Raw genomic sequence first — 13,888 nt, 5'->3', positions numbered from 1 at the left:
AGTACCATTGGTACATGATCTGTTTATATATGTGAAACTTGATCTACTGGTAGTTACTGATTCTTTAAAATGAATAGATAGATTCTGAATCCATGCAAAAGATCTTCCAAGGTATGTAACAAAGATGCCAGCGAGAGTGAAAATTTGTTTTGGAACTAAATAAGGTTGTGTCTTTAAATGCATGAATATACAAGTACACACATGTAAAAATCTTAATCAATGAGCTTACATATGCTCCTCTTCAAACATTAAAAAAGAACAAACAATAGAGACCTTTTAACCATTTTTTATTAACAAAAAACAGTAACTATCAAATTTATTAAGAACCTGTCTTGTGTATAGGCAGTATATTCAATCAATGACAAACCATCTATTAATATGAAACCTTGAAGTTTGTTTGGTTGTGATTTTTAGAATTAAGATTAACTAGACCAATACAATGTACCATAGTTTAAATACCAAATAGAACATTTTTTAATCATACTTAATTCAAAGGAAATTCAATTTTTCCAACCCAAAAAAAAAGATGAAGTAACAACTGACTAGTATCAAGGTATTCTGACAAACAAAAATACATAAAATGTAGCTTGATCATTGCACATTAGATTTGAATTGTTTAAACTATACATTAATCTAATTGAAAATCAATCTTTATTGGTCAAAATCGGTGAATCACAAAATGCATATTTACTCTGATGCTATGATATCAAAACTAAGTGTGTAAATTCTGAAAAAACTTCATGTACGTGTAACTTATCACATCCACACAAAAATCATGCATTCATTCATTTCCTCTCAAAAAAATTATATGTCTTCTTTTTCTCATAAAATGGCCATGCCTGTACACTTTTCAGTTACATCATTTTCTTATGGATTTTAGGGATTTATGGAACACCTCGGTGCTCTCTTTCCTAAGAAACGATATAAAAATTTGAGTTCAAACACTTTTACAGCTTATACATGTAAGCTTTAACTTCTGATCTCGTAGTTACACGTTTAAAACCTGCTGGGGGGTTTTACTTTTTTTTACATAAAAAAAAAAGGAGTTTTCTCAATGCACATTATTGTACAAATTTACAATTTAATTATTTGCTCAACCACCTTGATATCTAAAGGTGTCCAATACCACCTTAAAATTCTTTACTACACAAGGAGCCATAGATAGCATTATACTGCTAGAAATCAAGAAATAGAGAAACACAGACTGTTCAAACATATTTACAAATGTAGCAACCTTTAATTTATCAGAAATCTTCTGAATCAAATACAATCATTCTTTGCTTCACAAACAATAAAAAAATTGGTACATGCCGTCTTAAAATGTCTACATATATCATGCATTTTCCATATACTCTGTAGTATAAATATATGCATTGCAACGATAAAAAAATAAGGAGATGATCAAGGATCTGATTTTTAATCAGACTGATTTACATTTCAGATTGTTATGTAACTAAGATTAAATTAATTTATATGTACAACGTAATGAATATTATAATTATAGTGAATTCAAATTCAACTAAAACTCAAAAGCAATGGTATACATGAATATTTACATGGTATGTAGAACATGTATTTTTAATTTTAGGTGAAATCGCTAGATAACAACAATTATTTAAATTTACATTCACAAGTATACTGCTATCATTCAACAAATCTTACCATCATGAATTAATTTATATAAAATCAATTTGCAACCTGTAAAACTTTTGATGCAACAGATGCAATTTAAGCACTAAATTACACTACACTTCAATCATCAATTTAAACCTTTCATGTACATTTAGTGTATATATATATACGGTATATGTTTTCATTACCAATAAATATATATACTATTTCTACAACACCTGATTCTATCAAATTTTAACAAAGGTTCTGGGTTACTGTATGTAAACTTGGAGAGAGGTTTGAACTGGGAACCACTGAATACATCGTCTTGTTGAAGTATGACAAATATAGAATTTTATTTACAATTATTTTAGCAGTAAATAACCCTAATCATTGAAAATGTTAATACACAGTATGAGAAACATAATTTTTTCAGCTTGTGGGGTAGTAGAATGGTATTCAACAAATATGAACAACTGTAGTTAATTAATTTTTGATCAAAATTTTTTTCTACACCTACACTATCTATATTATATAAAATATAAGCATTTACGTGTACTCATAATGAATGGAGTACAGTACCGGGTATTTCCTTTTTTTCTACAAGAAGTTTTTAAGAATTTTAACATCTTTATGTTTTACTATAAAATTGTTGTCAAACATAGTACATGTACTGGTAAATAATGGAATATATAAATTTGCAAAGTTGCTTTTTGACCTCGCATGCAGACTTGCTATGGCTATCATATACAATCATGTATTTGAACATATTTCACAGTCTAACAATAACTATTGCACCATATCAATCCCATTCAAACCATAAACATAAGACATTTCTTGCAATGAATAAATACTCATCCAAACTCAGGCATGCATTGGACTCCCTGAAAATAAAAAAAAGAATAAAAATGTTAAGCTCCCGAAGAAGACCATGCTGTCATGCAAAATTAAAGTACAATAGGTTGCTTTTAATGAAAAAGGGAAGTAATCATTGTACAGGTAAATTAGAAATGAAGTATTTATGATCAAGAATATTGCATACATGCAAACGAATACCAGTAAATGAAATTTGAAAATCAGAACTCCTTTGCAAAAACTAAATAGCTAGAGTATGGTATGCACCAAATCAGTTTCAAAGGGTAATCTCAGATGCATTGGTTTTATTGCCAGTTTTACATTAATTTTTGAAAACTGTTTAAGATCACTGCACACCATGAATCCAAGGGCACTTTACGTGGGAAATTGTAGCCCAGCTGAACAAAGGGAAGAAAAATGTGCCACCTCGGACAGGATTTTAAAGAGAGGTTTTCTAACCTTCACCTTTGAGTAAGAAAATTGGTTCAAGGTCATTTGCACATCTCATTATTTGTGACACACAAACAAAACTTAATATACACTGCTATTTGGCATTGTATTCAAAATATTTGAACAGCCATGCTTCTTTCAACAAATACCTCACAGAGAAACCTCTTAATGTTTGAGATAATAAGACCCATGGCATTTTACCCCAAATAATTGTCTAAAATTCAGCACACCTGTACATACATATACATGTATAAACATGTCAGAATGAATGACAAATGTTGGGACAATACATGTGAACTAGTCTTAGATAATGAAACCATATGGGGCATTGGGCTGGTCATATTACCTGGTATCGTAGACTTTTTCTCCTCTAGAATTCCAAACAATTTTTCTTTTGTTTTGTACCTTGATTCATCATAATCAAAAACTTGTCCGAGAATTATATTTAAAGCAGCCACATCATATTTGTGGCAGCCCCTGTACAGATATAAAGGTTTCCTGTCTGTGCACCCCGTGTTTGAGGCTCCTACAGGGTTTATACAGTCAGATGACAGCGCACATTTCACCCAAGGAAGCATCACTTTATTGTGCAGATTTTCACTGTTGTGCAGAATCAATTGGTTAGTATAGGCTGTCTCTAAGAAATAATACTGTTCTGCCGAAGCTTTGAAGTATTTATACATTTTGTCGTACGTTATGGTTGAGACAGGATCTTTACTTGTCCATGCGATGATTCCAGTTTCCTGTGCTCTCCTCAGTAGAGGTTTAATATCACCAGATATAAAACTGTAACCTGAAGGCTCAACCCATATCACAGTGCCATTATCATTCAACAGTTTCTGAAAAATAAAATATATATTCATAAACTAGTATTTTAATATTCGTGCAAAAATAAAAAATGTAGCTTACATATACTTGTTATTGTACCGGTATATAAAAAAAAAGATTTTTTTCACAAAACTACAATAAAAACGTATACAAATATGTGAAAAATGATGATAGAGTGAGTGAAAAAAAATGATTCAGTACAATACTTGTATTGTAAATAATTCACCTTCTTAAAAGGTTTAGTATCTGTGGTTATATCACAGATACTATATATCTCACCTGTATGAGAATGGGTCTGTAGCTTGGAACAGAGAGATCTCGAAGATGAGATGGATATTCATCAAACTCAAACATTTTTAATGTACAGGATGAAGTCTTGTTGCAATGAATACTCAACTGTTCAGAAAAAAACCAAATACCATATTTATGCAAAATAGTCTCTTACTTATTTTTCAATGTATTTTAACAAAGCATACAATAGGAACTAATGTTGCATGCATTTCTACACAAATTTTTAACAAACTGTAAATAACATTTTTTTTTTTAAATATTTTTTTTTATAAATATAAAAGCCTAGGTATATTAATCAAATGAAAAGTTCCTTGTTCCCTTGCGTACCTGTAAATGTTTTTGATAACTTATGCCAAGATCAAAAATGACAACAGGAACATCTGGTAGAAATTTGCTGGCTGATTTGACAAGAATTAGCGTTTTATCAAAAGATTTAGGAAGAGCTGGAATAGCAATGACAGGTCTGTTAATTGTTGCTTTAATCCTCTTCAATTCTTCCTCACTGTACTTCATTACCATCTCTGGGTCAGTTGGGTCAACATCAAATCCTAGCTTTCCGAGTAATTTTAAATCCACATGAAAATTTTCTTGGCTTGAGCTTCGAATGTTGCTGGGGATATTCTTGAAATTGTTGATCTGTTTATGGGTTTGTGCAACAATTGTGTTGAAATTAGGAGTGGGATTACTTAGCAACCATAAGGACATTGATGTTGCTGCCAAGAAGGCTAGCATAATATAAAAGTTTTTGGTTTTCATCTGTTCCCTCAGACTAATGCTTTTCCACTTTTGGCACAGGTTCTGGAGAGCACTTAACAATTCTTGCATTACATGGATTCTGTGTTAGCCATAAATATAGAGACGGTGAGGAATGACAAAATGACTGCCCATTTCTCCATATATACTGGATAGATTCTGGATATCTTACATTTTGAAAATCTGCAAAGAAATAAGCCTGAGTGTTTAATTATATCAACAGTGTAAAAAAAACATGCACTGGATGTGTACCATTACACAATCAAAAGATTGTACACAAGGTGGAATATAGTTATTGATTAAGCTAGTCCGAAATATGAGACATTTTCTTGGCTTTTTTAACGATTTTTATATTTATATTTTTATATTTCAATGACATGCCAGGAAAATGTCAGAACCGGTGCCGTTACTAAAATTGGAAATTGCATCAAGCGGCATTCTTGGCTCAATTTTAAATATTTATGAGTTGAATCAAATTTTTCACTCACAGCTACATGTAGTTAATAAAACTACGATTTTATTGCCCACTAATAACACTTTACTGGGTCCTTACATCCCATAAACAGACTGTGGAACACATTCTAACAAACTGTTGTGATTTTGTGCATTTTTTAATTCTTGCGAGAAAATAGGTCAACAACATTACTGCTTATCAGTGTGATTATCAAAATGTGCAATAAAATTACTGTTGAAACATTAAATTTCGTGGGGGCCAATTTTCATGGATGGCTTAAATTTTACAGGTTCGTGGGGACGTAATTTCGTGTATTCTTATATATTTATATCTGCAAAAGGGAATATGACGTTATTATAATGATTTTTCAATTAGTGGAGGATGTTATTTCGTGGATGAGAGGTACCCATATTATTGAGTTTAAATATGTACTAGCTATTTAAAATTGAGCCCTAACTATGCCGCTTCCAGTCTGAGACGGTGAATTTCCAGCTTTCGTAAAGGCCCGGGTTCTAATGTTTCCCTAGCCTGTACAATATTCATTCGTTAAAAAAGCCAGGAAAATGTAAGATATTTCCAATTAGCTGTAGGCCTAATGTTATTCTCTTTTGAGAGGTGGACAGGCATAGCCTTCAATGGATGAAGACTATGCCTATCTACTTCTCCAAAGACCTCACTGTATCATCGTAAACAAATCAACCTTGGTTGTTTAAAAATCATCATTTCCATTCTTTTAGCAATAAGGTTTAATGAAGATATACTTGTTTCCTATCATATCGCGGGTTCTATGTATGGTATGCTATGGTATCGCGGTATTTCTGTTTACGCATGGTAGCACCAGCTGAAATATTGACATTTGTCGTCGGGATATTTTTAGACATAGTAAACAGAGGTACGCTGAACATCATTGAGGTATATAATAGAGAAAATTCACAATAACATTAGTTTCTGGAAATATTTCAGTATTGATAGATTTTTCGTCAAAATGATTTAACTACCGCGATATCATAGGGTCTGCTCATAATATTTGTTTTTTATGTCTCTGAGTGCAATAAATAATTATAGTGTTATTTGACTCTATCAAATGTTCTATTTCTTAACATTTCTAATTTCAAGGAAGGTATTGTTATAATGTTCAAAATATCTATGCATACATATAAAAAAAAACTAAAACAAATCTTACAGTTTTACCTCGCAAAAATATCAACATTAATCGCAGATCCTCCGTCGTCTGAAACCGGATGTATGGTTTTAACAGTAAAAGTTAAAAAATCCCGATCGGAAAATCCCGACGGTCTAAGCAGACGATACCATAAACAGATTGAGTAAGTCATCTATATATTAGGCCTACATTAAATACAACATACACACTGTCTGCTCTGATGAATTTTTTATTCACATGTCACTTAAAACAATAAACCGAAGCTAATCCATTGCAGTTTTCACTCCTTTTTCAGCGATGGAGAGAGATATATTTGCGTCTCCAATTGAACCTCTTTTTAATCATGAATTTGCAATGGAAACGGAAATTTTACAAGATTGGCTGATAAATTTGGCTAAGAAAAATACTTTGTTTATCAACCAAGCACATTCAAAACAGGTATGTTGATTTAAAAAATACACAGCTGACAGCTTTTCATTAGGCCTAGTGGGGAGCTGTCGAATGGATCCTAAAGAGCTGTGGACTGTTAGACCAGTTCAATTCTGGTGTCAGATGTAGCTCAGTTGATAGAGCATCAGCTGACAGTGACTTACCAAATACAGCAAAACACAAGGTTGAATGTTTCAGAGTATCAAATATCTTAGCTGTGTAATTTAAATTGGTCTTGATACGTACTCTACTATAAACTGGAGTCCAGCACAAGGATCAGAACACAAAATTTGGCCATTTTCATATTGTTTTTTACATTCAGAGTTCTACTGTATTTGTTACATGTTCATGTAGACCTGGTATTTAGATGATACTTAAGATCAATCGAATTCTGATTTTATTGCTGTACAAGAGATTTATAATTAATGCTTATTAATATTATCACTGAATGTCCAAATTATGCTACTTTGAATTTTTTAAGGGATTGTTTAAGCAACTAAATGCTGTGGAAACCATTATGTATGCAGCTGAAAAGCTGAAGATAGCCCTGGAGGCAAAATATCTGGCCATTGAGCTTTTTGACAGGTAAGCAAGAATAGTAATAACTTTGTATAAATTATACAGAAATATAATTATGGAAAATCCTTGTCTGTAGCATATCTTCTCACCCAATATTTTGGGTGAAAATATTGAAATTAAATATGCTGTGGGTGAGTCCAATCTGGCTCACCCACAGAGCGCCATTGGTCAAAGGGTGTGCAGTGACGTTGAATGAAGTTTGAAGGTTTAGGGTCAAGGTCATATTGGATCGTGCAAAAAAAAAATTTTTCAGAGCATATATACTTTCCACTTAGCCCTATTTGGTTCATACTTTACATAAACAGAGCTTTTGAGTAAAGAGTGTGCAGTGATCTTGAACCGAGTTTCAAGGTCAAATGTGAAGGTCAGAGCTGAACTATATGAAAAATCCTAGTCTGGAGCATATCTTTTCTCCTTTTCAGGGGCTTTGGTCTAATCTAGCCCATACTTCAGTCACAGAGTACACATGATCAAAGGGTGTGCAGTGACCTTGAATGTTGTTGTAGGTCAAGTGTCAAGGTCATATTGGATCACGCAACATTCTTTTTTTAGAGCATATATATATGCTCTTCACTTGGCCCTATTTGGCTCCTTCTCACATTAACAGAGTTTGGGGGTTAAGGGTGTGCAGTGACTTTATGAAGGTCATAGCAAATCTTTTTAAAATCAGTTTTAGACCTTAGATTTTTTCCCATTTGCTTAATCTTAATTCCTCAGGTTGAACAAAAATATACCTGTATGTAAGAGGTAATGAGACTGGATTAAAAGTTTTATGCCAGCTGGAAAATTTATAAGTTATAGTTAAGGTCAAAGCAAAATTCTCTGAAATGCTTTTCATTCTAATGTCCATTATTGGGGTATTAAAGTGGGGCCCTTTGAGATGGTCACCATTTCCGTGTTGTCTAATTCAACGGGATCCTTACATTTTAAAATTATGTATTGATTATTTTAAAAGTTTTCGGGGTTTATGAAAAAATGATCAATCATAATTTTCATTGATAAATACCCTTAGTAATAGAATAGCATTATAAGTTAAAACTAATGATGGTTTATGGAGTTTTCTTTTTTTTACATCAAATATACCGGAACATGTTACTGGTAAATATCAGGGTTTTTTCAGGTTTTTGTACAATCACATTCAGGATTTGCGGGATCATGTCTTAAAATTACCAAAGAAAAAGCAAATGAAAGAATGGCAAAAGATCCAGGAAGGGGTGTCAAACCAAGTTCTGCTTCGTATTGTGTCCTGCTGCCAGATAGCCAGTAAATTAACATCACACTATAAGGTACGATTTCTGACAGAGATATACCAGGTGTATGAGATGAAGTATGTGTGGTAGCATATAAAACTCATTTTTGACTTATAAAATTTTAATTTTTATTGCTGAAGTATTATATGTGTAAGCCTATTGAAAGAGCATGTACTTTGAAGTTTGAACGTAATAATATATGATATGACAATATAAATACAAGGAGATTCATGGTAAAAGAGGAAGCTTAAGCATTTGATATTTCAATGCATTGCAATCTGTACATTGCATTTGTACATTGTGTACAATAGTTTTTCATTGCGGTCATTGCCTATCAGGCGTTTTTGCTTCAGGTAGTCTCCATCAACAGAGCCAAACGATTTCTCAGAGACTGTGGTTACCGTTATGCATCAGAAAGTCTTCTTCAGTCAGAGCTAAGAGTGCTGAAGACTCTGAAATTTCAAGTAACAGAACCAACACCTATTGTTTATATAGAAACTATGCTCGAAATATTAGGTAATCTAACTGTATTATTCATTCAGATTGGTTTTGATCTATACATTGAAATAGAATGGATTTCAAAATTAAGATGAAATGAGTTTATACAAATTGGCATTTCAGTGGTCAAATGATCAAATTATTTATTTAAAAGATATGCTTTGCTAAATCGACAATAAATATATACTGTCTTTTATTAAAAAAAAAACTTAACATAAACTTAATTGAGCTGTCACAATTAAGCAGACTCTAGAGGTCATTCAGTTATCCTGCTTATCTATAAGGAATAAATCACATGAAACTATTGATAACTATTTCCATTGTATGAAAAATCCTTGTCCAAATCTTGCTCATACTACACCCACAGAGCACTTTTGGTACAAGAATGTACAGTGACCTTGAATGGAGTTTCTAGGTAAAATCTGATCTGAAAAAATTCTGCCACCCTTGTATTCTCTTTCCTTTGCCCTACCTGGTTTACATTAATAGTGCTTGAGTGAAAAGGGTATGCATTACCTTAAACCATGTTTCTATGTCAGATGTGAAGGTTGTAGCTTATCTGTTTTAAATCCAGTTTTATAAAATTATTAGGGTCCCACTCTGCGAGTGCCCTATAGTGATCAGTCTGTCCATCTGTTTGTCTGTCTTTCCATCAGTCTGTCCATCCAAGATCGCTTGTCCGGAGCATATCTTCTCTCCCCTTGACCCAATCTTGCTCATACGTAAGGGTGTGCAGTGACCTTGAACTATTTTTCTAGGTCTAAGGTTAAATTCATAGCAGAATTATAGATAAAATCGATGTCCAGAGCATATCTTTTCTCCCTTTGCTCAAATCTGGCTCATACTTCACCATATGGTGCCTTTGATAAAATAGTATGTAGTGACTTTGAATGATGTTTGTAGATCAAGTGTCAAGGTCATATCAGATCAAATACAGGTAACTCTCGATGGCTCGAACTTCGATCGCTCGAAGTGAGTCTAGGGTCCCGATTTTTTTCCCTATATAACTAAGCAAATTTACTCTTGAAATCTCGAACTCTTGATCTCTCGAAACCCTTGATCCCTCGAAGTCAAACTGCAGTCCCGTTATTCATAATCTATAGTTTTTTTACTCTCGATACCTCGAAGTGGCTGTATATATCCAAGCGTTACCTAATTAACACCTACTTGGTCATTTAAATGGCTCCAGGCGTTAGACGGGTGACCCGTGTCACGGGTTGTTTATTCAGGCGACACTTTTCCTGCAAGGTGATAATTGTTTGATGATTGGCCATATCGATACCTAATCTATAATTTACACAAACCGTTATGCGATAATCTGGAGACACAGTGGAAATGAGAAATTATTGGAGACGAAAAGATAATTTTGAGCCATGGTGAAAATTTAAGAATTATAAAAATGTAGAAATTATGCTTATCAGCATCATTGGCGTTATAATGATTATTGCGGAACAAGTTCTTACAACTGGTGAAGGACTCGTACAGTGGGAACAATTTGTGATCATGGTGATATTCATTTATTTAACTTATAACATGTCGTCTTGCAGTAGAGTAGTATTGAGCAATCTGATCATAATATGATGCATAAAACAAGTAATTGCAGTGTACCATGAATTAATTCAATATTTGTTTTTACTTAATTTTTAAAATATGCAGGTTTGTATATTCAACTGAAAAGAAAACGTTGTTTAAGCACGTGCGTAAGGTTAGCACTAAATAAATGGCTTAATCATAACATCCGGTAAGACTAATTTTAAAACCTATCGGTCAACCCGGAATATTCCGACCTCTTGAAAACTCGAACTCTTGAAACCTCGAACTTTTTCCTCGGTCCCATGGACTTCGAGCTATAGAGAGTTACCTTTTTTAAGAGCATATATATACTCTCCACGTAGACCTTTTTAGCTAATTCTTTACTTAAGCAGAGCTCTTTGGTTAATGTGAATCAAGTCAATGTAAAGGTCATATCAGATCTCTCTATAATCAGTTTTAGACCATAGATTATTTCCCATTTGGTTAATCTGTTCATATTGATACAAGATTGCCTGTATGTAAAGGGTAATGAGATTGAATTAGAAAATCTATGCCAGCTGGAATATTTCAAAGTTATAGGTCAAGGTCAAAGCAAAATTCTCTGAAATTCTTTTCATCCTATTGTCCACTATGTAAGGGGGGACCTTTGAGATGGTCACTATCTCAATGTAGTCTAGCATCTTTTACATTGGTCCAGCCTTAATCAGACCTAATAACTGCCTGTATGTATGCATTGACCTTGAATGTATTGAATCTATATTTTAGGTTGCAATAACACAGAAGCAGAAGTGAAAACCTATTACTATGTTGCAACCAAGCTATTAGACTTGCTGTACTTGAAGTACCATGCTTTTTACAAGATTTTGTCTGAAGTTACTTGTTCATCAAGTATACAATCAACAGAGCACAAGTAATAACTAAATATGGGCCCTTAAATTGACCCTCTCTCTCTCTCTCTCTCTCTCTCTCTCTCTCTCTCTCTTGCTCTCTCTCTCTCTCTCTCTCTCAATTAAAAAGGTATTGATATCAGAGGGCCAGGAGGTGGGGTTTTTTTTCTACTGGAACGAGATGGGGTTTTTTTACTGGAACTTCTTGATTTGTAGAAAGTATTTAAAAAAAAAAATGATTTATTTATACCTGCAGCAACATTAGTTTTAAGCCATTTACTTTATGTGAATCAGTACATTATTATTCTTCTAGAAAAAAGTTTCAAAAAGTGAAAGCAGACCAACTTTTGCTTGGAGCATCTATAATAGGTGGTGCAGTTTTCATGGTACAACATGACAAAGCTGATGAGGTATTATTTGTTATTTGTTTACATTTATGTAAGTCAGTGTAGCTTACCGTAATTTTGATACTAACTCATTCAGTTTAATGCTGTAATATAAAATAAAACAGACACAAGATATATTATATTCATTGAATACTCATATTGTGCCATCTTCGCTAGCCAATGGTCTCTGATCCGCAACGCTCCTCACAATCTGTTCTTGAGGAGCAGTGCGGATCAGAAACCCTTGGCTAGCAAAAATGGTGTTGGTGCAAGTTGTGGCATTTATTTTTCACAATTGCATTTTCTATGTTCATGTATATTGCATGTAAGCATATGCAAGGAATATCCATAAAAGCTGAGCCAACATAATACAGTTGAACTTTAATATCTTGATATTAAGAGTTTACCATTGATATGTCTAAGTGAGTTTGAAGTCCCAACGACTTTTTTTTATGTATATAATTTAAACTCATTATTTTGGATCTTAAAAAGTAGTCATCATTTATTAATACAGTTAAGAAGTAGTCTGACAGTTACAGTCTGGTATATCAATCAGAGTCTGGACTGGCAAGATTTAGAGAAAAAAATATGTTTAAAAATTCCAACAAAGATGCATGAAAATAATGGTTTTTATATGTTGCAATTTTGTAGATGATTGAAGAGCTGAGCAGGATCACAAGAATTTCTCAGAATGACATCATAGACTTCACCTCTGTTTTAATTCAATTGGTAGAAGAGGAGTAAATGCTGTGGTACTTGCATATATAAGCTAGCTTATATAGGCCATAAAAAACCTCAAGAAAACGTTACTTTAAATAATCACTGACTATCAAGCTTATATAGTGCTTTTCTTGGGTCCCTAATGAGCACTTGTTAAAGCTTTGTTACTTTGCATTGAGTATGTATGCCATAACACCATTCCACTTTTTTTATACTGGAAAATTATCATACTACAAGTATACACTCTGTATGTGATAAATAATATTGTGTACATTCTACTCATATATATTTTGTGGAAAGTATCATATTTATTTTGTTTAAGCATGCAAGACATGCCATATCTCTGTCTGTGATATTTTTGAGATAAATGTGATAGTTTACATGTATACCTGTATTTTATAGTTTCTGTAATTGCTAAAAGTTCATTGTACATTTTAGCTCAACTGAGCTGAAAGCTCATCTAAGCTTTTCTGATCAATTTTGTCAAGTGACTATCTGAAAACGTTAAATTTTCAATAATGTGTTAAAAAAAAGATTAAATAATGTGTTGAAAAAAAGGACCAGTCCTCCTTCAAAGGGAAGATATAATTATTTTTATAAAAATTAAAACTACTATATATGGTACTTATAGGGTGTAGTGTATTTTAGAAGTCATTCGTAACATCAAAATTTTTACATGACTTTCCTGATAGATTTAATTGTTCAAATCCACCAAATGGGTCTGACATTAAAGTGGTTGAAAATCTATCACAGAAATAAATACATGTATAACTTTTTAATTCTTCTAAAGAATAAGGGCTGAATTTAATTATTTAGAAGCAAGCTATTGTACAGTATTTTAGACAGACAGCAAAAGGAATCTTTTAAATCATTTTAAAAAGAATCTAGTACATGTATGAGGATGTTTCACATACCGGTATGTATATTAGAATTAACACTTAGTGTCAAAGTTAGAGCTATGATTATAATTGTAGAGGGTGGGGTCAATTTTACATAAAAATTACACATATAGGAGAAAATTATCTGAGTGAAAATAGTATTGTAAAATCTAGCTGGTTTTTTTAAATGTTTAAACTTCACTATTTCCAATTTCCATCTAGTCCCCTGTACAATGCGTCGATATAAACTCTACATCTCAATGTATATGGTAGCTATATATAGGGGGATCAGAATTCCTTGACAACGAAGTGTCTCTGATGCCC

General features: G+C 32.8%; 2 protein-coding genes across 3 annotated transcripts; one reads left to right on the top strand and one right to left on the bottom strand.

Annotated features, from left to right (window-relative positions):
- Nucleotides 1–271: 271 nt before the first annotated feature.
- On the bottom strand, nucleotides 272–6,490 carry LOC128189388 (uncharacterized). The gene is made up of 5 exons (XM_052860984.1): nucleotides 6,434–6,490; nucleotides 4,363–4,971; nucleotides 4,024–4,140; nucleotides 3,263–3,755; nucleotides 272–2,495 (listed from the first exon to the last, which is right to left on the bottom strand). Exons 2-5 carry the CDS (start codon nucleotides 4,858–4,860, stop codon nucleotides 2,476–2,478), a joined length of 1,128 nt encoding a protein of 375 aa, XP_052716944.1. The 5' UTR covers nucleotides 4,861–4,971; nucleotides 6,434–6,490; the 3' UTR covers nucleotides 272–2,475.
- LOC128189389 (cyclin N-terminal domain-containing protein 1-like) lies at nucleotides 6,470–13,380 on the top strand. 2 transcript variants are annotated; one of them, XM_052860985.1, is made up of 8 exons: nucleotides 6,470–6,567; nucleotides 6,700–6,842; nucleotides 7,315–7,418; nucleotides 8,533–8,698; nucleotides 9,001–9,178; nucleotides 11,459–11,603; nucleotides 11,894–11,990; nucleotides 12,618–13,380. In XM_052860985.1, the coding sequence occupies exons 2-8, from the start codon at nucleotides 6,702–6,704 to the stop codon at nucleotides 12,708–12,710; spliced, it is 924 nt and encodes a 307-aa protein (XP_052716945.1). In that variant the 5' UTR covers nucleotides 6,470–6,567; nucleotides 6,700–6,701; the 3' UTR covers nucleotides 12,711–13,380. The 2 variants fall into 2 exon arrangements, with proteins under 2 accessions (XP_052716945.1, XP_052716946.1); XM_052860986.1 differs by having other exon boundaries at nucleotides 6,472–6,567; nucleotides 9,016–9,178.
- The last annotated feature ends 508 nt before the right edge of the window (nucleotides 13,381–13,888 follow it).

This window comes from Crassostrea angulata, chromosome 6, assembly GCF_025612915.1.
Source record: "Crassostrea angulata isolate pt1a10 chromosome 6, ASM2561291v2, whole genome shotgun sequence".
Taxonomy (NCBI): Eukaryota; Metazoa; Mollusca; class Bivalvia; order Ostreida; family Ostreidae; genus Magallana; species Magallana angulata.
The sequence above is the reverse complement of the archived record's forward strand: the minus strand, read 5'-3'. Positions and strand labels throughout refer to the sequence as shown.